This window comes from Coregonus clupeaformis, unplaced genomic scaffold, assembly GCF_020615455.1.
Source record: "Coregonus clupeaformis isolate EN_2021a unplaced genomic scaffold, ASM2061545v1 scaf0526, whole genome shotgun sequence".
Lineage (NCBI taxonomy): Eukaryota > Metazoa > Chordata > Actinopteri > Salmoniformes > Salmonidae > Coregonus > Coregonus clupeaformis.
In genome coordinates, this window is record NW_025533981.1 from 14,119 (window position 1) to 38,767 (window position 24,649).

Consider the following 24,649-nt stretch of genomic DNA (forward strand, 5'->3'; position numbering starts at 1 on the left):
TAGTTTGTTTGTAATGTAAACAAGGGGTACTGGTTTGTATTTGTTTGGTGTATTATGTACTGGTCTGGTGGTATTCATTCTAGAGAATTGGTATAACTAATGCTGACTTGTGACTTGTCTCTCATCCTCTCTCCACCTCTCTCCACCTCTCTCTCTCTCTCTCTCTCTCTCTCTCTCTCTCTCTCTCTCTCTCTCTCTCTCTCTCTCTCTCTCTCTCTCTCTCTCTCCCTCTCTCTCTTCCTTTCTTAGGGTGACGGACATCGAGGCGTCAAGGGCGGAACTGCCGCTGCGAGCCAAAGAGCCCTTCTCTCTCTCTCTCTCTCTCTCTCTCTCTCTCTCTCTCTCTCTCTCTCTCTCTCTCTCTCTCTCTCTCTCTCTCTCTCTCTCTCTCTCTCTCCCCTTGCCAACCCATCTCTCATCTGGAGGAAAAAGCCAGTCAGCGCGTGGGGCCTGTGCCAGAGAGGGGGGTGACATCCACACAAAGACTACTCTCCCCGAAACAACACTGACACTCTCTGTGAAGAGAAGGACTTGCCTCATCAAAAACTAACTGAAACACAACTCTTCACTGTGAGGATCACTGTTACAGTGGCAGGAGAGGTTCTCTGAAGGTTTTCTGGAGGTCAGTGAGTGAGTGGTACCTGCAGCCATGTCTCCGTTCCTGCGTATCGGCTTCTCCAGCTTTGAGATGGACCCAGGTCTGGCCTACCATGAAGAGGTGATCAATCCATACTGTGCTGTCTACATGAAGGAAGCTGTAGACACAGGTCAGTTTGAGGGTGTGTGTGTGTGTGTGTGTGTGTGTGTGTGTGTGTGTGTGTGTGTGTGTGTGTGTGTGTGTGTGTGTGTGTGTGTGTGTGTGTGTGTGTGTGTGTGTGTGTGTGTGTGTGTGTGTGTGCGTGCGTGCGTGCGTGTGTGTCAGAGAGATGTGATGGGGAAACATGGGAACCTCTATGATTTTCTGTAGGACTGTTGTGTCCCATGGGCTGCAAGTGAGGAAAGAAGTTGTGCCCAGTGAGTGTGTCACTGTTTACTCTATCGACAGTGTCTATGCATTAAAGAGGGCAGACATACAGTGGGGGAAAAAATTATTTAGTCAGCCACCAATTCTGCAAGTTCTCCCACTTAAAAAGATGAGAGAGGCCTGTAATTTTCATCAAAGGTACACGTCAACTATGACAGACAAAATGAGGAAAAATTATCCAGAAAATTACATTGTAGGATTTTTAATGAATTTATTTGCAAATTATGGTGGAAAATAAGTGTTTGTTCACCTACAAACAAGCAAGATTTCTGGCTCTCACAGACCTGTAACTTCTTCTTTAAGAGGCTCCTCTGTCCTCCACTCGTTACCTGTATTAATGGCACCTGTTTGAACTTGTTATCAGTATAAAAGACACCTGTCCACAACCTCAAACAGTCACACTCCAAACTCCACTATGGCCAAGACCAAAGAGCTGTCAAAGGACACCAGAAACAAAATTGTAGACCTGCACCAGGCTGGGAAGACTGAATCTGCAATAGGTAAGCAGCTTGGTTTGAATAAATCAACTGTGGGAGCAATTATTAGGAAATGGACGACATACAAGACCACTGATAATCTCCCTTGATCTGGGGCTCCACGCAAGATCTCACCCCATGGGGTCAAAATGATCACAAGAACGGTGAGCAAAAATCCCAGAGGGACTAGTGAAATGCAGAGAGCTGGGACCAAAGTAAAAAGCCAGGGACTCAAATCCTGCAGTGCCAGACGTGTCCCCCTGCTTAAGCCAGTACATGTCCAGGCCCGTCTGAAGTTTGCTAGAGTGCATTTGGATGATCCAGAAGAGGATTGGGAGAATGTCATATGGTCAGATGAAACCAAAATAGAACTTTTTGGTAAAAACTCAACTCGTCGTGTTTGGAGGACAAAGAATGCTGAGTTGCATCCAAAGAACACCATACCTACTATGACGCATGGGGGTGGAAACATCATGCTTTGGGGCTGTTTTTTTGCAAAGGGACCAGGACGACTGATCCGTGTAAAGGACAGAATGAATGGGGCCATGTATCGTGAGATTTTGAGTGAAAACCTCCTTCCATCAGCAAGGGCATTGAATATGAAATGTGGCTGGGTCTTTCAGCATGACAATGATCCCAAACACACCGCCCGGGCAACGAAGGAGTGGCTTCGTAAGAAGCATTTCAAGGTCCTGGAGTGGCCTAGCCAGTCTCCAGATCTCAACCCCATAGAAAATCTTTTGAGGGAGTTGAAAGTCCGTGTTGCCCAGCGACAGCCCCAAAACATCACTGCTCTAGAGGAGATCTGCATGGAGGAATGGGCCAAAATACCAGCAACAGTGTGTGAAAACCTTGTGAAGACTTACAGAAAACGTTTGCCCTGTGTCATTGCCAACAAAGGGTATATAACAAAGTATTGAGAAACTTTTGTTATTGACCAAATACTTATTTTCCACCATAATTTGCAAATAAATTCATAAAAAATCCTACAATGTGATTTTCTGGATTTTTATTCCTCATTTTGTCTGTCATAGTTGACGTGTACCTATGATGAAAATTACAGGCCTCTCTCATCTTTTTAAGTGGGAGAACTTGCACAATTGGTGGCTGACTAAATACTTTTTTCCCCCAATGTATTTATAGAAAGACATTTATAGACATTCAATAGAAAAGGCTTTTCTTCTCCAGGGGTTCCATTAGTGTAAATGGGCTTATGATTCATATCAGTATTATCTCTAATTAGCAGTACTTCAGAGTGCTAATGGACAGTTTTGTTTCCTTGCTGACTATATTTAACCGTTGGTAAAGATGACAGTTATAGGGCTAAAAACAGAGAGAGACGTGGGGAGGAAAGAGGATGGATCTAGGTTGTTTTTCCTACTTCTTTCTCACTTTAACCACAGAGCTGTTCTGGTAGTTGGACGGAGATCGAGTAGTAGAGAAACACTGTGTGTGTGTGTGTGTCCGCATTTGCGTGTGTCTGCATGTGTGTGTGCGGGCTGTGCGTGGGTGTATTCACAGGAAGACCTGTGTCATTCAGTTTCAATTCAGTTCAGGTCTGTCCTGCTTTTTGCAATGGCATCAAAAGGCCCAATATTCCGCTGTTGGTCTAGCTAGCCTACAAGCAGCTGCAAACTGACTGCATTCAGTTGTGCCAATAGAGCAATTGGAAATCATTACTAAGACCAATTTGAAATTGAACTGAACACCTTACTGAGGAGGAGTGTTTTGGGTCTGGAGTCAAAGTTGTAGTATAGGGGAATCCTTACTACAAAGCTGTGACTGGCTCAGACACGTTTCTTAACTCCACTGTGGCTTAAGCACCTAACAGAAATGTGAAAGCAACACCTCAGCCAAATGTCACTTAACCACTACAGAGAGCAAAGAAAAAGTATGTCATTGTGGGCTGACAAAAGCCTACTCAGAGCTGTGTGGGACTTCTACAGCAAAACATATTGCCCTCTCATGCCAAAGGCGGATTGGAAACATGATGAAAAATATGAACCGTCTGTCTGGGGAGAATTAGACAGTTTTTCCCTGTCAGAGGGAAATTATTTTCAGTATAGACAACAGCTGGTAGCGTTGTCTCTGTCCAGAATAGACAGTCTATGGGCCAGTGATAGAGATAGAACCATAGAAATATAATTATCATTCTATGGCAGGAACATACATTTCTGGAATGGAATGCTTGTCAAATGGCAGAAGGAAAATACTGTGAAGTGAAAGTTAAACTGTAGGTATACAGTACACCACAGTAGGCTGCTGAGGGGAGGACGACTCATAATAATGTCTGGAACGGAGCCATTGGAATGGCATCCAACATATGGAAACCAGCCATTACCACGAGCCTGTCCTCCCCAATTAAGATGCCACCAACCTCCTGTGGTAGAGACAGACCACTCTTTGCTCCTGGTCAGGTCACATGTCAGGAAAAATGTAGGACCAATGACAGATCGACTAATGTTAAAATTCTTGTCTGTTAATGTCTGTCTTTCTCCCCCTTACATGCACACACACACACACACACACACACACACACACACCCCTCCAGAGAAGGGCCAGGTGTACAAGCAGAAGAAGCCCACCATGTACCCCCCCTGGAGCAGCACGTTTGATGCCCATGTCCACCTGGGCCGTGTCATGCACGTGGTGGTGAAGGATAAAACCGCTGAGCTAAAGTCTGAGGCCACGGTGCAGCTGGACTCCCTGGCTTCCCGCTGCAAAAAGGAGAACGGAAAGCTGGAGATTTGGGTAAGACAACAGGGAGGGAGGGATCCATTGGCTTAGGGTTGGAGTGAGAGGAATGTGTCATGTCCACACAATTTGATATGGGGATATATCTGTCTCATTCTCTCTCTCTCTCTCTCTCTCTCTCTCTCTCTCTCTCTCTCTCTCTCTCTCTCTCTCTCTCTCTCTCTCTCTCTCTCTCTCTCTCTCTCTCTCTATATATATATATATATATATATATATATATATATATATATATATATATATATATATATCTTTCCCTCTCTCCCTCTCTCTCTCTCTCTCTCTATCTCTCTCTCTCTCAGGTGGAGCTGAAGCCACAGGGTCGTCTACTGATGGAGGCCAGATACTACTTGGAGAAGAGTGGTGAGGGTTCAGAACCATTGTAGACTTCGTAATATCTGTGTATGTTTGTTCCTGTGTGGTTATGTGTGGTTATAACCATTCCAGAACCCCATCTATTCCTAATAGTTTCTGTCAGTGCCCTCTCTTGTTGCGGTCTTATCAACACACTCTGAAGGCTTATAAAGCCATATATAACAGGCGTGAGGAAACCGTCTGTCTATATATAAAGTCTACACAACTACTCATAATCAGCACTCACAACAGGTGGTTCGATGATTGTTCAGTACTAATCATCTGATAATTTAGCCCTTTCAATTACATTACTCACAAATAAAAAGATATTCACCTTTACCCTGTGTGCATACACACATGCATGCACACATACACACACACACACTTTGACAGACTCTCGTCGATCATGGAGGGTGTGTTAAATTTGCAGCTGTCAGTGTCTAGTGAATAAATGCTTGTGGGACTGTAGGACAGGAAGTCAGCCAAAGGCCCTCTTCCTCGCTCCCAAACACACACACACACACACACACACACACACACACACACAAACACACACACAGTCACTCACTCGCACGCACACAGACTGGCAGAAGGACATTCCTATCATGCGTTCACAGATGAGCCGGCAAATATGTCTCTCTCTTTCTCTTCCTCTGTCTTTTAACTGTGACAAGACTATGCACTGTACATCACTTTGGTGTGTGTGTGTGTGTGTGTGTGTGTGCCTGTTTCCCAGACGCCCCATGTTCAGGTGAGGGAGATGGATTTGGAGAGAGAGACAGGGACCCGGGACTCTTTGCCCTCCACGCACGACGCGGAGCCATCAAGCAGGCTAAGATCCATGAGGTCAAATGTCACGAGTTCAGCGCCACGTTCTTCCCCCAGCCCACCTTCTGCTCCGTCTGTAAAGAGTTTGTCTGGTACGTCTACTGAGCCAAAGCACTGAGTATACCAAACATTAGGAACACCTTCCTAATATTGAGTTGCACCCCCTTTTCCCCTCAGAACAGCCTCAATTCGTCGGGGCATTGGACTCTTCAAGGTGTCGAAAGCGTTCCACACAGATGCTGGCCTATGTTGACTCCAATGCAGTTGTGTCAGGTTGTCTGGATGCTCTTTGGGTCGTGGACCCTTCTTGATACACATTGGAAACTGTTGAGCGTGAAAAACCTAGTAGTGTTGCAGTTCTTGACACAAACTGGTGAAGCACATAATCGTCTAGAATATCATTGTATGCTGTAGCTTTAAGATTTCCCTTCACTGGAACTAAGGGGCCTAGCCCGAACCATGAAAAACAGCCCCAGACCATTATTCCTCCTCCACCAAACTTTACTGTTGGCACTATGCATTGGGGCAGGTAGCGTTCTCCTGGCAGCCGCCAAACCCAGATTTGTACATCGGACTGCCAGGTGGTGAAGCGTGATTCATCTTTCCAGATACCGCTTTTCCACTGCTCCAGAGTTCAATGGCGGCGAGCTTTACACCACTCCAGCCGACGTTTGGCATTGCGCATGGTGATCTTAGGCTTGTGTTCGGCTGCTCAGCCATGGAAACCCATTTAATGAAGCTCCCGACGAACAGTTCTTGTGCTGACATTGCTTCCAGAGGCAGTTTGGAACTCAATAGTGAGTGTTGCAACCGAGGACAGACGATTTTTACGCACTACGCGCTTCAGCACTCGGAGGTCCCGTTCTGTGAGCTGTGTGGCCTACCACTTCGCGGCTGAGCCGTTGTTGCTTAAATTTGAAGAACTGACTTGTTTGAAAGGTGGCATCCTATGACAGTGCCACGTTAAAAGTCACTGGCCTCTTCAGTAAGGCCATTCTACTGCCAATGTTTCTCTATAGAGATTGCATGGCTGTGTGCTCGATTTTATACACCTGTCAGCAACGGGTGTGGCTGAAATAGCAGAATCCACTAATTTGAAGGGGTGTCCACATACTTTTGTATATATAGTGTATCATGGAAAGAGCAGGTGTTCTTAATGTTTTGTATACTCAGTGTACATGCTCTATAAGTAACCCTTCTGTCTTTACAGTATGTATATCATATCCTAACTTTATTTAAAACCTAGTCAATTGGAGTGCAAATACTGTATCCTAATGACATCATTCACATAGACCCTCTCTATTTTTGTTATTGTCCCGCTGAAACAAACACTACAGTATTTCTGTTTGTACATCATCCATATTATCCAGTGTTTGTTTCCTGCTTCCTGTTCCTGTTCATGTTGTTGTTTCTTTTCCCCACAGGGGTCTGAATAAGCAGGGTTACCAGTGTCGACGTGAGTATCACTGCTCTCTCTTCTCTCTGCTGTCTCTCTCTCCTCATCTTCTACCTACTCCATATTCTATCCCTACTCTCCTCCGTCCTCTCTCCTGTCTACACTCTCATCCCCCATCCTTGGTCTTTCAGAGTGCAACGCAGCCATCCACAAGAAATGCATTGACAAAATCATCGCCAAGTGCACTGGGTCGGCCATCAACAGCAAAGAGACCATGGTAGGCCTGTACATTGTAGTCCATTTCTATACAACAATGACAATGAGTGGTCTTGAGCATTTTAGAGCACCTTGGATTTGTCATTATATTTAGTTGCTAGGGTTCCAATAATAGTGGCAGTAAACTGTGATGTGTTCACTTTGTCTTGGTGTTTGTGACATGAGGAACCTCAATTAAAACAACTGGAGGTCCCCTTAGATTGCATGCAGACAGTCTGGTGACTGTCTGGGCTTCTGGTGACTGTGGTTTAGGTCAGAGGTAACACGCTAGTTTATTGTTGGTTAAAGTCAACCGCATACACACTGACTCTCACTAACTCTCTCTCTCACAGCACACACTGAGACAATAGGTTGGTTATTCGAAGCAGACAGCTCTGTGGCTACTGTACTCACTGTCTACCAGTACTCATCGATCCTAGACAGAGAAAAAATAGCATTTTTACATTTTTTTACTTCCCTAAAAGTTGTTGCCTACTTCCTGTGTCATATTTCCATGGCAACAAAGGGTTGTAGTACGGTGTGTTCAGGTGACAGAGTGTGTTTGCTGTGTGTTGCAGATCCACAAGGAGCGCTTTAAGATCGACATGCCCCACAGGTTTAAGGTGTACAACTACAAGAGCCCCACGTTCTGTGAACACTGTGGCACACTGCTGTGGGGGCTGGCCAAGCAGGGACTCAAGTGTGAAGGTGAGAGGAGAGTCCACAGGAGGCTGCTGAGGGGAGACCGGCTCATAATAAAGGCTGGAACGGAGCAAATGGAATGGCATCAAACACATTGAAACCATGTGTTTGATGTATTTGATACCGTTCCACTAATTCCACTCCATCCATTACCACAAGCCCATCCTCCCCAATTAAGGTGCCACCAACCTCCTGTGGAAGAGACCCTGATCACATCATAACATCACATCACTATCATTACACAATCACGTCATACCATTACCAACTCAAATCATAACAGTACCATATCAAATCATTATATTGCACCATTATTGCAGTGTCACTTATACCTTTTCACATAATTCCCTATTTCACCATTACAGGAGCCCAAATATCCAAATATATTGATTTCATCACCCCATTACATCTGTGTCTGTATACTGTATAACCATGTGTGTTGTCCATTCAGAGTGTGGTATGAACATCCATCACAAGTGCCAGAAAAAGGTGGCCAACCTGTGTGGAGTCAACCAGAAACGTATGGCTGAAGCCCTGGCCATGATCGAGACTAAACAGCAGGTCAGAGTTCAGGGGTCGAGGGGTTAGGAAGTCTGTGCTGTCCGACAGATCCACAATAGCTCCAAATTGCTTTTCATAAAATAAAAAATAAAGTTATGTTGATTGTTAGTAAGGAATCTATCCCTGCCTGTTATACAGATAGGATTGAGTCATGTTATTAATTGTTATATGTGTCTATGCATTTTCCTATAGGCCAGGGGCTCCAGAGAGAGTGAGATCCGTAGTCGAGGCGGGCCAGTGGGTGTGGGCCAGGCAGGGGTTGTGCGGGAACCTTCAGGTTTAGTGGCAGGTCTCCCCCCGACCGCAGCCACCGCTGGGCGGAAAGGTAAGGAGACCACACATGGTCAACCTGGTCAATCATGCAACTGTGAGGACTTTGTAGTCAACGTGAGACTTAATAGGACTAAATAACAATTTCCCCTTCTCTTCCTCCTCTCCCACTCTCTCTTCCCTTCTCTTCCTCCTCTCCCACTCTCTCTTCCCTTCTCTTCCTCCTCTCCCACTCTCTCTTCCCTTCTCTTCCTCCTCTCCCACTCTCTCTTCCCTTCTCTTCCTCCTCTCCCACTCTCTCTTCCCTTCTCTTCCTCCTCTCCCACTCTCTCTTCCCTTCTCTTCCTCCTCTCCCACTCTCTCTTCCCTTCTCTTCCTCCTCTCCCACTCTCTCTTCCCTTCTCTTCCTCCTCTCCCACTCTCTCTTCCCTTCTCTTCCTCCTCTCCCACTCTCGCTTCCCTTCTCTTCCTCCTCTCCCACTCTCTCTTCCCTTCTCTTCCTCCTCTCCCACTCTCTCTTCCCTTCTCTTCCCCTTCTCCACCTCTTCCTTCCCTCTCCAGAGCAGCAGGGTGTATCGTGGGACACCCCAGCGGAGGGGGACGTGCCTGCCCCTGTGAAGGAGGAGCTGTACGCCGTCCCCAGAAAAGAACACCATCACAAGTTCACCCTCGACAACTTCATCCTTCACAAGATGCTGGGCAAAGGCAGTTTCGGCAAGGTACCAGAGAGAGTGCAATGCCTGGTCAGAGAGAGAGAAATCACTGCATCTAGTGAGCACCTAGATTCACTGGGGATATATGTTTATAACATTTTAGTCATTTAGCAGACACTCTTATCCAGAGTGACTTACAGTGGCGAGTGCACACATTTTCATATTTTTTTGTTCGGAATGGTCCCCCGTGGGAATTGAACCCACAACCAGTTTCTCAGTCCATTGACAACTAGGACATTTATCAAGCTCAAACCTTGTCTTTGTTTATGGTGATACAGTTGAAGTCAGAAGTTTACATACAACTTAGCCAAATACATTTAAACTCAGTTTTTCACAATTCCTGACATTTAATCCTAGTAAAAATTCCCTGTCTTAGGTCACTTTATTTTAAGAATGTGAAATGTCAGAATAATAGTAGAGAGAATGATTTATTTCAGCTTTTATTTCTTTCATCACATTCCCAGTGGGTCAGAAGTTTACATACACTCAATTAGTATTTGGTAGCATTGCCTTTAAATTGTTTAACTTGGGTCAAATGTTTCGGGTAGCCTTCCACAAGCTTCCCACAATACATTTTGGCCCATTCCTCCTGACAGAGCTGGTGTAACGGAGTCAGGTTTGTAGGCCTCCTTGCTCGCGCATGCTTTTTCAGTTCTGCCCACAAATGTTCTATAGAATTTAGGTCAGGGCTTTGTGATGGCCACTCCAATACCTTGACTTTGTTGTCCTTAAGCCATTTTGCCACAACTTTGGAAGTATGCTTGGGGTCATTGTCCATTTGGAAGACCTATTTGCGACCCAGCTTTAACTTCCTGACTGATGTCTTGAGATGTTGCTTCAATATATCCACATAATTTTCCTTCCTCATGATGCCATCTATTTTATGAAGTACACCAGTCCCTCCTGCAGCAAAGCACCCCCACAGCATGATGCTGCCACCTCCGTGCTTCATGGTTGGGATGGTGTTCTTCGGTTTGCAAGTCCCCACTTTTTCCTCCAAACATAACAATGGTCATTATGGCCAAAAAGTACAATCTTTGTCCCCATGTGCAGTTGCAAACCGTAGTCTGGCTTTTTTATGGCGGTTTTGGAGCAGTGGCTTCTTCCTTGCTGAGCGGCCTTTCATGTTATGTCAATATAGGACTTGTTTTACTGTGGATATAGATACTTTTGTACCTGTTTACATTTTAGTCATACACATTTTAGTCATCGCTCTGATCCAGAGTGACTTACAGGAGCAATTAGGGTTAAGTGCCTTGCTCAACAGCATATCGACAGATTTTTCACCTAGTCGGCTCGGGGATTAGAACCAGCGACCTTTCGGTTACCAGCACAACGCTCTTAACCACTAAGCTACCTGCCGCCACCTGTTTCCTCTGGCATCTTCACAAGGTCCTTTACTGTTGTTCTGGGATTGATTTGCACTTTTCGCACCAAAGTACGTTCATCTCTAGGAGACAGAACGCGTCTCCTTCCTGAGCGGTATGACGGCTGCGTGGTCCCATGGTGTTTATACTTGCGTACTATTGTTTGTACAAGTGAACGTGGTACCTTCAGGCGTTTGGAAATTGCTCCCAAGGATGAACCAGACTTGTGGAGGTCTACACATTCTTTCCCTGAGGTCTTGGCTGATTTATTTTGATTTCCCCATGATGTCAAGCAAAGAGGCACTGAGTTTGAAGGTAGGCCTTGAAATACATCCACAGGTACACCTCCAATTGACTCAAATGATGTCAATTAGCCTATCAGAAGCTTCTAAAACGTCATTTTCTGGAATTTTCCAAGCTGTTTAAAGGCACAGTCAACTTCTGACCCACTGGAATTGTGATACAGTGAATTATAAGTGAAATAATCTGTCTGTAAACAATTGTTGGAAAAATTACTTGTGTCATGCACAAAGTAGATGTCCTAACCGACTTGCCAAAACAATAGTTTGTTAACAAGAAATTTGTGGAGTGGTTGTAAACTTCCGACTTCAACTGTATGTCTTACTCTAACTGATGGAAACCGTGCAGATGAAAGTGTACTTTGTTATTTATAGGGATTGCATTGTGAACAAACGTACACTGAGTGTACAAAACATTAGGAACACCTGCTCTTTCCATGACATAGACTGACCAGGTGAAAGCTATTATCCCTTACTGATGTCACCTGTTGAAGGAGAGAAGACAGGTTAAAGAAGGATTTTTAAGCCTTTAAGATTGAAGTGCCTTTGAATAGGGTATGGTAGTAGGTGTCAGGCGCACCAGGTTGAGTGTGTCAAGAACTGCAACGTTGCTGGGTTTTCACGCTCAACAGTTTCCCATGTGTATCAAGAATGGTCCACCATCCAAAGGACATCCAACCAACTTGACACAACTGTGGGATGCATGGGCCAGCCAACATGGGCCAGCATTCCAGTGGAACGCTTTTGACACATTGTAGAGTCCATGTCCTGACAAATTGAGGCTCAACTCAATATTAGGAAGGTACTCTTAATGTTTTGTACACTCAGTGTATATCCTGTTATTATACTCAAGCCTGTGAGCCTGGGTCAACATGACCTAAGCAGAAGTTTCTGGCAGGGGGAGAGAGCCTGCTTGGCATCTTGGCCCTGCTTGTGTGAGTGTATTGTGATATAAGGAAGAGAGCCTACTCATGAGGAGTAAGATAATCTTAATACAAATATAATGTTGGTGTCATGATGATGATTATGTTTGGACTTGTAAACATGTTGGTCAGAATGTTCCAGAACAACAACTTTGCAAGAATGGACGTCAATAGGGGAGTGTATCGGACACTGTGTGTTACCAATAATGTTAGTCATAGTTAGGGTTGCAAAGGTATGGTATATTACCAGTAACTTTCTAAGCTTACCAGGAAACTTCCGGAATTATGGAAACTTTCTGGATTTTATGGAATTTTCATAATATGTCAAGGAGATAAAATAATACATTAAGACGATTTGAACAAACATAATAGAATGGCAAAGCTTTAAAACATTATCCTAAATATAAACCATCAATTTAGTATAATATATAAACGTGTGACTTGTGTTGCCTGGTCTTTGAACATGTTCTAGCCATGCTCTGTGTTCCTGGATCCAGTGTACTAAAGAGACTTCTTGATTGTACTTAGAAGTTGCCTGACGGATCCTTCACCTCCATTTGACAAGCCTGAATAGCCGAAGACAGTGATTTCCTACATAACGTATCATCTGTGTGTGTTCCTAGGTGTTTCTGGCCGAGCTGAAGAGCAGTAGAGAGTTCTTTGCGGTGAAGGCTCTGAAGAAGGACGTGGTTCTGATGGATGATGATGTGGAGTGTACTATGGTGGAGAGGAGAGTACTCTCCCTGGCCTGGGAACACCCCTTCCTCACACACCTCCACTGCACCTTCCAGACCACGGTAACACACACACATGAACTCAACACACACACCCACACACCACCACAGGTTTTGTTGATATGACTGTGTTGTGTATTTGACAGGATAACCTGTTCTTTGTGATGGAGTATCTGAACGGAGGTGACCTCATGTTCCATATCCAGAACTGTCACAAGTTTGACGTGCACAGATCTACGTAAGTTGACCCGTACACACAATCAGGCTATGTCTACCAGACACACACAAACACACACACACACACACACACTTCCTCCATTCTCTCCACCCATCCCTCTCTCCTCCATCTGGCTGTAGGTTCTATGCTGCTGAGATTATCTGTGGGCTCCAGTTCCTCCACTCCAAAGGCATTGTCTATAGGGATCTGAAGCTGGACAACGTGTTGTTAGACTCAGAAGGCCATATAAAGATAGCAGACTTTGGGATGTGTAAGGAGAACATGGAGGGAGAAACACAGACCTGCACCTTCTGTGGAACACCTGATTACATCGCCCCAGAGGTGACTACATGTTCACCATCACCATAGGAATCTACACTCTTACTATCAGCATTGCAACCGTTAAAAAGGTGTATTAAATAAGCAATGGAAATGTTCCCTTGGGGAACCATAACGTTTCTCACTCTCAATTCTGATCTCATTGATTTGTATCATTAATCAATTACAGACCAGCTCCGTCTAAATGTACTGGTTTTAGATCAACATCATGAAGTGATGGCGATGATGGTGATGATGAAGAGATGTCATGTTGAACTGTATGGTCATGGTTTTTTAGATTCTGCTGGGGCAGAAGTACGGCAGCTCAGTGGACTGGTGGTCGTTTGGGGTCTTGCTGTACGAGATGCTGATTGGCCAGTCTCCATTCCATGGTCACGATGAGGAGGAACTGTTCCAGTCCATCAGGACAGATGACCCCTGTTACCCCCGCTGGCTGACCAAGGATGCACAAGACATCCTCATCAAGGTCTCACTCAATGTAACAACTTGGTCCACTCACTGCAATGCCATGACAAATTAACTATGACAACATTGTCCACTATGCACCAGATTACATACATCAACATGAATGATTGACGGTTGGGATGGATGTGACCTGTACTGTGTGTGTCTGCGTGTGATTGGTTACCTTTCATGAGTGTGCTCGTATGTATTTTTCCCATTGGAGTGGAGGCTGTGACCTTGGCGTCCTCTGTCCTGATGTGTGTGTGTGTGTATATATGGTGTGTTTGTTTTTATAGCTGTTTGTGAGGGAGCCGGAGAGGAGGCTGGGTGTGAAGGGGAACATCCGTCAACACTCCTTCTTCAAAGACACAGACTGGAACGCCCTGGAGAAACGAGAAGTGGCGCCGCCCTTCAGGCCAACTGTGGTAAGTACATCCTCAGACTGCGAGTGTGTTTGTTTGTTTACGTGTGTGTGCGTAGGTAACCTATTCCCTCTCTCCTGTCCATGCAGAAATCCCCCAGTGATGTCAGTAACTTTGACAAGGAGTTTATCAATGAGAAACCCTGGTTGTCGTGTGCAGATCGTACCCTCATGAACAGTGTGGACCAAACCATGTTCAACAACTTCTCCTTTGTCAACCCAGCTATGGGCCACATCAAAGGCCCCTGACCTGCAATAACATTACAACAACCTACCTACCAGCAACATATTCACAATCCATCAACAACCCACTGTACGAGCAACATATTCACAACCCATCTATAACCTTCTGACAACGCATCAATAACTCATTACGACAACACATCACAGACAGGAGTCAAGGACACTTACCGAACAGATCAATAACGTATCCACAACCAGTCAATCTCACCTCAGCTCTTTTATACAGCCATGGTGTACAGCAGTGGAGGCTGCTGAGGGGAGAACGGCTCATAATAATGGCCGGAACAGAGCATTACATTTTAGTCATTTAGCAGACGCTCTTATCCAGAGCGACTTACAGTTAGTGAGTGCATACATTTTTCATACTGGCCCCCTGTGGGAATCGAACCCACAACCCTGGCGTTGCAAACGCCATGCTCTACCAACTGAGCTACACGGGACCTGTTGATCTATTTGATACCATTCCACTGATTCCACTCCAGTCATTACCATGAGCCCATCCTCCCCAATTAAGGTGCCACCAACCTCCTGTGGTGTACAGACTACTTTAGGAGTCACTACCTGATTGCCCAGATTGTGTGGAATACTGAGAATGTTGTATTGTGCTCATAGCCTGTTATTCAATAGTGTCTGTTTTATCCCTATACATAAGTGTCTGATCAATCTACTTTAACGATTTACTGAGACATTTTCTATTTAATTCTAATAGTGTACCAGTTGTTTTATTAAAAAGAGCCACAGTTAGGCATTTAGCCTAGTATATTAAATCGTGCCATTGGTATTGCTCAGATCCAGGTAGATTGTCACACTATCGGACGGTGGAGTGGCTGGTTTCAATGTACAGGGATAAATTAATGGCTTATGTTTACATGGTACTGTATTTTATCATTGCACTTCAGAGGCTTGTGATCGCTGTGACTAAATTATTATAGAATCTAATAACATAGATGATGGCTAGATTCAGCCAAAATTGTTTGTTTTTATCCTGTACATTTAAAATAGAATTTTTGTAAATACTTGTTCCATTACGTATTTGCATTCAAGTGTGAGTTTGTGTCACAGAGAGCGGGGAGAATGAGAATTTAGTCGAAATACTAAAACCGCTATCTTCCTGCCTCGCTCTCTTTTTATCTCCCACTCTTTCCTTCCTGTGCTTTACCCTCTCAGAGACTAAACTGACAAAAAGGTCAAAGTTACGACTGCTCTTTATGTCTGCAGTAGGGACCCTGGTGTTACACTTTACACTGTGATATAATGTGCTATCATCTCACTAGCTGTAAAGGTAATTTAGGATTAATCTGTGATTAGACACAGTACTTCCTTGATAAATATACACCAGAACAGTTTTGTGCCTCCTGTAGCTCAGTTGGTAGAGTATGGCGCTTGCAACGCCAGGGTTGTGGGTTCTATTCCCACGGGGGGCCAGTATGAAAAATGTATGCACTCACTAACTGTAAATCGCTCTGGATAAGAGCGTCTGCTAAATGACTAAAATGTAAATGTAAATGTGCCTTCACAGGGCAGATTAGTAGCAGTGCCTCTTCTCTCCAGTGGAGGGCAGCATAGTGATAGACTGACTCGTTCATTCCCTCACTCACCCACCTGTAGCCTACTATTCTCCCTCCCTCCCTAATGTTTTATCCTTATTCCGACAAATCTCTCTCTGCCTCACCAACCATGGGACAGACAGACTAATCTGAGAGCGAGCGATCCGTCACTGACCCATAATCCACTTAGACACAGCAGCAAACCACTTCCTGCCACTGGCCCAGGTACAGTCGCCACTTGACAACCATGTCACACCAACATCAGCAAGGGTAGAGATGGGGATGACAAGCACTTTAACAAAGTGCTCCAAGGTACAGAGTGCTGAACAGAAGCTGGACTATAAAATTAGAAGATTAGAAATGTTTAGAAAACTCTGCCCTTTGAAATAGTTTGATAAGATATTGTTTTTTATAAGGTGGTCAAACTGTCTGTGTCTTCGCCTAGAGCAGTGTTTCCCAAACCTCTCCTGGAGTACCCACAGCCTGTCCACGTATTTGATGAATTCCAGAACTAACACAGCTGATTTAACTAATGAGGGTTCTGATGATTAGGTGACCATTTGAATCAGCTGTGCTAGTTCTGGAATACATTAACGACATGGTCTGGCTGGGGGTACTCGAGTAGAGGCTTGGGCTAGAGTAGACCATTTGACTACATTCCCTGATAATTAAATCAGCACAAATACATTTACACCCAGTGACCACAGGAGGGCAGTGTACTACCACATATCCCCTCAGTTCCTTACAGGAAACCCACAAGTCATGCGGCAAACTGAAATCACGATGGATGCTGTGACTCAGTAAGAGTGACTCATAGCTGGAATGTTTTGAATGTTTTGAATGTTTTGAATGTTTTGAATGTTTGATGTTATCAGAACTAAACGCTTTCACTGTCAGACATCATGTATGTAATATATCAATATGGAGTTATGGAAACGGACCCAGTTGACATTAGATGGCATCATTAATTATTTATTATTATGGAGGCATTATTTGGCATTTTAGTCATTTAGCAGACGCTCTTATCCAGAGCGACTTACAATTAGTGAGTGCATACATTTTTCATACTGGCACCCCGTGGGATTGAGTGTCCTATATGTATAATGTGACTTCCAGTCAGACAGAACGATTACTGTCTCCTCCCCACACAGGTCAATGCTCATCTCTATACATCTGTGCACACGCACACACACACACACACACACACACACAAACGTAGTTCCTGTCAACCTAAGGAGTTGTGTCAGAGATCAAGGCCATCTTCCTGAGGCAGTAAGGGAGTTCATGGGATAGAGCAGGGATAGGGCAGTCGTGATGTCTCCATAAGTCTTCTCTTACACTCACACAGATTGGATTAATGCTTAGCTAGTTAACTAAGACAGGAACTGAGGAAGAGGTATTATGTAGTTAGGAGTTACATGAGTCAGGGTTACTTGGTGGGAGAGACATTTAGGGTCAAGATTAAAAGAGAGAGAGAGAGAGAGAGAGAGAGAGAGAGAGAGAGAGAGAGAGAGAGAGAGAGAGAGAGAGAGAGAGAGAGAGAGAGAGAGAAACAGAGGGAGAGAGAGAGAGAGAGAGAGAGAGAGAGAGAGAGAGAGATGTCCTAACATTTCACTATACTGTCATGAGATGGGTTTGCAAACAGGTTTGATCACACACACACACACACACATACACACACAGACTCACACACACACACACACACACACACACACACGAGGACCTGACATTCTGGGACGATGTAACTTCAGTCCATACTGTAGTAATCAGGCTGTTTGAGAATGTGATGAAACTTCAGGACATCAGTATTGTCTAAATCCCCTCTACTCTATTTCACTACACTGTCATGAGATGGGCTTGCAAACATGTTTGTTCACACACACACAGACACACATAGACCCCCACACCCTCACTTCCACACACACAGACACACACACACCCACAACCCACTCCCACACCCCCATCCCCACAACCACACACACAACACGCACACATGCACACACACACACATGCACACACACACACACACACACACACACACACACACACACACACACTCACACACACACACACACACAGGAGTACAGGCAGAGGACCTGACCTTCTGGGACGATGAAACTTCAGGACATCAGTGTCGTCTAAATCCCCTCTACTCTACCTAACACAGCCTGATGGGAACATGGTGAAACAGCACTGCAAACAACACTGAGGGAACAGTCAGAAATTCTCAAGAGCTCAGAAAAAACACATATCAGTGTGTACACGCAAACACATTTTAGTTTTAAGTCTATCCCAAGCCTTAACCCTTACCTTAACCATTCGGAGTTGCCTAACCTTAAGATTTTGGAGTTAATGCCTAAACTTAACCCTAAACTGAAAAATTCAGAGTTAATGCCTAAACTTAACCCTAACCTGAAAAATTCAGAGTTAGTGCCTAAACTTTACCTTAAACACTTTGAAATTTGACGTTTGAGAAACATGGATGAACGTCTAATTCTGACGTGAAACTACAAGAGCTTGTTGAATACAACTGGTGTAGACTTTACCATGAAATGCTTGCATACAAGTTTTTAAAAAAATTATACAAATACACATATTAACACAAGAGGAATGAAATACACAATGTTAAGTCCCCGTGTAGCTCAGTTGGTAGAGCATGGGTTGTGGGTTCGTTTCCCACGGTGGGCCAGTATGAAAAAAATAATGTATGCACTCACTAACTGTAAGTCGCTCTGGATAAGAGCGTCTGCTAAAATGACTAAAATTTAAAACAATCTTTATACAGGAAGTACCAGTACCAGATCAATGTGCAGAGGTACGAGGTATTTGAGGTAGATACTGTATGTACATGAAGGCAGGGTAAAGTGACTAGGCAACAGGATAGATAAATGATAATAGAAAAATAAAGAACAGAGTAGCAGCAGCAAATGATGATTGTGAAAGTGTGTGTGTGTGTGTATATATATATATGTGGAGGCTGGTGGGAGGAGCTATAGGAGGACGGAGTCAAACATTTGGCTGGAATGGAATCAATAGAACGGAGTCAAACGTGGTTTCTATATGTTTGTTTTTTCAAACTTTTTTTTATTGTCTTTGGTCATAAAAAAGGTGCATATTCAATACCTATATAACAATACAGACCAAACTAACAGAATTACCTATGAGACATGTCTTATGAGTCATACAAGACAGAGATTTTTATATATAATAATAATGGAGAAGAGGACAAGGCAGTAATGTCAGCAATCGTTCAAATTGAGTAGTACCACTACGTAATAATAATCTTCATGATAAACATTTAAATAAAACAGCGAGACAATAATATAAAGGAAGAAGAAAAAGTACCGGTCAAAAACCTACTCATTCAAGGGTTTTTCTTTATTTTTACTATTTTCTACATTGTAGAATAATAGTGAAGACAGCACAACGATGAAATTACACATATGGAATCATGTAGTAACCTAAAAAGTGTTAAACAAATCTGTGGCTACTTCTTCAAAGTAGCCACCCTTTGCCTTGATGACAGCTTTGCACACTCTTGGCATTTTCTCAACCAGGCTGTATCACAATCCGACCGTGATTGGGAGTCCCATAGGGCATTGCACTATTGGCCCAGCGTCGTCCGGGTTTGGCCGGGGTAGGCCGTCATTGTAGATAAGAGTTTGTCATTCTTATCTTGTCATTGGACAGTTGGACAGCGTCGGGTGAGGTTGTGTCTTTATCTGGCGGGAGTTAAGCTTGGCTTATATGGTGTCGAGTAAAGCTTAAACCATGTATTTAGATTGTAGGTAGGTAGGTATTGTAGTTAGGTATTGTTGGTAGTTTATCTAGGTAGTTATTGTAGGTTATTGTAGGTAATTATTGTAGGTAAGTATTGTATTCGGCTGAGCCCGGTGAAGCACGAGGCTAGCTAACTCACTACCTGGACCAATAAAGCTAGCTAGCTAGCGGGTAGCTACTGGTAACTATTAGCAACTGTGGATAGTTGTTTCCAATGTTATTTCACGCTTAAGAGTACCTGTAATTATGCCAGCTAGCTACCTATCATTCAGCTGTTTTTCTAACCTCATTATCTGAAGCGTTAACATTAGGTAGTTAGTAGCTACTGTACTCGAAATGTAGCTACCTGGATAGCTAACTAAACAATAGCTGGAACGACCTAGCTTTAATATTTGGAGACGCTTTCTCTCCGTTGGGACAGACGCGAACTGGCTGAATCGATTCAGTGGCTAGCTTTGCACTTAACTGGCTAACAGTAGCTACTAAGGGTAAGTTATAACCTACATTTATTTTTGTTTTGTTTTTACATACTGGTAACCAGAGTCGTTCAAGGGAATTCGGGACATGGGTGACTAGTTAACGTTAGCTTGGCTCTCTGTGTGTTCGTGCCGTGGGAGGAGGGGTTAGTTCGTTGGCAGAGAGCAATGGCTAGCTAGCTGGCTGAATAAGTTGACGACGTACTCACTCAAACTGTCAAAACGAACCCAAAACTTTACACAACATTAGACACGGACACAAATGATCTGCTTGGCGTGTTAACACACTGGTGGTTTGTTGTAACCGAGTATTGTGCTAAACCGTGTTATTGGAGGCTGGCATGCTAGTTGGCTTTGGCGTCATAGGATTTGGTGCCCTGGACGGTTTTCATGGAAGAATACTGTACCAAGTTAGCTAGCTGAATAAACTAAGTTAGAGTCTATTCCTAGAAAACATTGAACCGCTGTAGTTTACAACAATTATAATTTCTAAAGTGGAAGTTGGGAGAGTTATATTTGGGTGTTTCAGTGAAACGTAAGTGAGGGAGGACCCGCTCTCTCGCTGTCCCAGATGTTTAGTTCATTTAATTCCGATCTCCTTTGCATTATTGTAGCCTTTTCCTGTAGCCTGTCAACTATGTGTCTGTCTATCCCTGTTCTCTCCTCTCTGCACAGGCCATACAAACGCTTCACACCACATGGCTGTTGCCACTCTAATCTGGTGGTCCCTGCGCGCACGACCCACGTGGAGTTCCAGGTCTCTGGCAGCCTCTGGAACTGCCGTTCTGCGGCCAACAAGGCAGAGTTCATCTCAGCCTATGCTACCCTCCAGTCCCTTGACTTCTTGGCGCTGACGGAAACATGGATTACCACAGAAAACACTGCTACTCCTACTGCTCTTTCCTCGTCTAACCATGTGTTCTCGCATACCCCGAGAGCATCTGGTCAGCGCGGCGGTGGCACAGGAATCCTCATCTCTCCCAAGTGGACATTCTCTCTTTTCCCCTGACTCATCTGTCTATCTCCTCGTTTGAATTCCATGCTGTCACAGTCACTAGCCCATTCAAGCTTAAAATCCTTGTCATTGATCGCCCTCCAGGTTCCCTTGGAGAGTTCATCAATGAGCTTGACGCCTTGATAAGTTCCTTTCCTGAGGATGGCTCACCCCTCACAGTTCTGGGTGACTTTAACCTCCCTACGTCTGCCTTTGACTCATTTCTCTCTGCCTCCTTCTTTCCACTCCTTTCCTCTTTTGACCTCACCCTCTCACCGTCCCCCCCCCTACTCACAAGGCAGGCAATACGCTTGACCTCATCTTTACTAGATGCTGTTCTTCTACTAATCTCACTGCAACTCCCCTCCAAGTCTCCGACCACTACTTTGTATATTTTTCTCTCTCGCTGTCCTCCAACACTACTCACTCTGCCCCTACTCAGATGGTAATGTGCCGTCGCAACCTTTGCTCTCTCTCTCCCGCTATTCTCTCCTCTTCCATCCTATCATCTCTTCCCTCTGCTAAATCCTTCTCCCTCCGATCTCCTAATTATGCCTCCTCAACCCTCCTCTCCTCCCATTCTGCATCTTTTGACTCTCTATGTCCCCTATCCTCCCGGCTGGCTCGGTCCTCCCCTCCTGCTTCGTGGCTTGACGACTCATTGCGAGCTCACAGAAGAGGGCTCCGGGCAGCCGAGCGGAAGGTACAGAGTGCCATTATTTGGCATTTTAGTCATTTAGCAGACGCTCTTATCCAGAGCGACTTACAATTAGTGAGTGCATACATTTTTCATACTGGCACCCCGTGGGATTGAGTGTCCTATATGTATAATGTGACTTCCAGTCAGACAGAACGATTACTGTCTCCTCCCCACACAGGTCAATGCTCATCTCTATACATCTGTGCACACGCACACACACACACACACACACAAACGTAGTTCCTGTCAACCTAAGGAGTTGTGTCAGAGATCAAGGCCATCTTCCTGAGGCAGTAAGGGAGTTCATGGGATAGAGCAGGGATAGGGCAGTCGTGATGTCTCCATAAGTCTTCTCTTACACTCACACAGATTGGATTAATGCTTAGCTAGTTAACTAAGACAGGAACTGAGGAAGAGGTATTATGTAGTTAGGAGTTACATGAGTCAGGGTTACTTGGTGGGAGAGACATTTAGGGTCAAGATTAAAAGAGAAAGAGAGAGAGAGAGAGAGAGAGAGAGAGAGAGAGAGAGAGAGAGAGAGAGAGAGAGAGAGAGAGAGAGAGAGAGAGAAACAGAGGGAGAGAGAGAGAGAGACGGAGAGAGAGAGAGAGAGAGAGATGTCCTAACATTTCACTATACTGTCATGAGATGGGTTTGCAAACAGGTTTGATCACACACACACACACACACATACACACACAGACTCACACACACACACACACACACACACACGAGGACCTGACATTCTGGGACGATGTAACTTCAGTCCATACTGTAGTAATCAGGCTGTTTGAGAATGTGATGAAACTTCAGGACATCAGTATTGTCTAAATCCCCTCTACTCTATTTCACTACACTGTCATGAGATGGGCTTGCAAACATGTTTGTTCACACACACACAGACACACATAGACCCCCACACCCTCACTTCCACACACACAGACACACACACACCCACAACCCACTCCCACACCCCCATCCCCACAACCACACACACAACACGCACACATGCACACACACACACATGCACACACACACACACACACACACACACACACACACACACACACACTCACACACACACACACACAGGAGTACAGGCAGAGGACCTGACCTTCTGGGACGATGAAACTTCAGGACATCAGTGTCGTCTAAATCCCCTCTACTCTACCTAACACAGCCTGATGGGAACATGGTGAAACAGCACTGCAAACAACACTGAGGGAACAGTCAGAAATTCTCAAGAGCTCAGAAAAAACACATATCAGTGTGTACACGCAAACACATTTTAGTTTTAAGTCTATCCCAAGCCTTAACCCTTACCTTAACCATTCGGAGTTGCCTAACCTTAAGATTTTGGAGTTAATGCCTAAACTTAACCCTAAACTGAAAAATTCAGAGTTAATGCCTAAACTTAACCCTAACCTGAAAAATTCAGAGTTAGTGCCTAAACTTTACCTTAAACACTTTGAAATTTGACGTTTGAGAAACATGGATGAACGTCTAATTCTGACGTGAAACTACAAGAGCTTGTTGAATACAACTGGTGTAGACTTTACCATGAAATGCTTGCATACAAGTTTTTTAAAAAATTATACAAATACACATATTAACACAAGAGGAATGAAATACACAATGTTAAGTCCCCGTGTAGCTCAGTTGGTAGAGCATGGGTTGTGGGTTCGTTTCCCACGGTGGGCCAGTATGAAAAAAATAATGTATGCACTCACTAACTGTAAGTCGCTCTGGATAAGAGCGTCTGCTAAAATGACTAAAATTTAAAACAATCTTTATACAGGAAGTACCAGTACCAGATCAATGTGCAGAGGTACGAGGTATTTGAGGTAGATACTGTATGTACATGAAGGCAGGGTAAAGTGACTAGGCAACAGGATAGATAAATGATAATAGAAAAATAAAGAACAGAGTAGCAGCAGCAAATGATGATTGTGAAAGTGTGTGTGTGTGTGTATATATATATATATGTGGAGGCTGGTGGGAGGAGCTATAGGAGGACGGAGTCAAACATTTGGCTGGAATGGAATCAATAGAACGGAGTCAAACGTGGTTTCTATATGTTTGTTTTTTCAAACTTTTTTTTATTGTCTTTGGTCATAAAAAAGGTGCATATTCAATACCTATATAACAATACAGACCAAACTAACAGAATTACCTATGAGACATGTCTTATGAGTCATACAAGACAGAGATTTTTATATATAATAATAATGGAGAAGAGGACAAGGGCAGTAATGTCAGCAATCGTTCAAATTGAGTAGTACCACTACGTAATAATAATCTTCATGATAAACATTTAAATAAAACAGCGAGACAATAATATAAAGGAAGAAGAAAAAGTACCGGTCAAAAACCTACTCATTCAAGGGTTTTTCTTTATTTTTACTATTTTCTACATTGTAGAATAATAGTGAAGACAGCACAACGATGAAATTACACATATGGAATCATGTAGTAACCTAAAAAGTGTTAAACAAATCTGTGGCTACTTCTTCAAAGTAGCCACCCTTTGCCTTGATGACAGCTTTGCACACTCTTGGCATTTTCTCAACCAGGCTGTATCACAATCCGACCGTGATTGGGAGTCCCATAGGCATTGCACTATTGGCCCAGCGTCGTCCGGGTTTGGCCGGGGTAGGCCGTCATTGTAGATAAGAGTTTGTCATTCTTATCTTGTCATTGGACAGTTGGACAGCGTCGGGTGAGGTTGTGTCTTTATCTGGCGGGAGTTAAGCTTGGCTTATATGGTGTCGAGTAAAGCTTAAACCATGTATTTAGATTGTAGGTAGGTAGGTATTGTAGTTAGGTATTGTTGGTAGT

At 44.1% G+C, this 24,649-nt stretch overlaps 1 protein-coding gene across 1 annotated transcript; it reads left to right on the forward strand.

Annotated features, from left to right (window-relative positions):
- The first annotated feature begins 350 nt into the window (after positions 1 to 350).
- On the forward strand, positions 351 to 14,623 carry LOC121559073 (protein kinase C theta type-like). Its single transcript, XM_041872360.2, has 16 exons — positions 351 to 767; positions 4,052 to 4,251; positions 4,554 to 4,614; positions 5,342 to 5,525; positions 6,858 to 6,889; positions 7,021 to 7,106; positions 7,663 to 7,792; positions 8,235 to 8,344; positions 8,537 to 8,669; positions 9,176 to 9,333; positions 12,540 to 12,713; positions 12,797 to 12,888; positions 13,008 to 13,209; positions 13,484 to 13,672; positions 13,947 to 14,075; positions 14,162 to 14,623. Exons 1-16 carry the CDS (start codon positions 650 to 652, stop codon positions 14,318 to 14,320), a joined length of 2,157 nt encoding a protein of 718 aa, XP_041728294.1. The 5' UTR covers positions 351 to 649; the 3' UTR covers positions 14,321 to 14,623.
- The last annotated feature ends 10,026 nt before the right edge of the window (positions 14,624 to 24,649 follow it).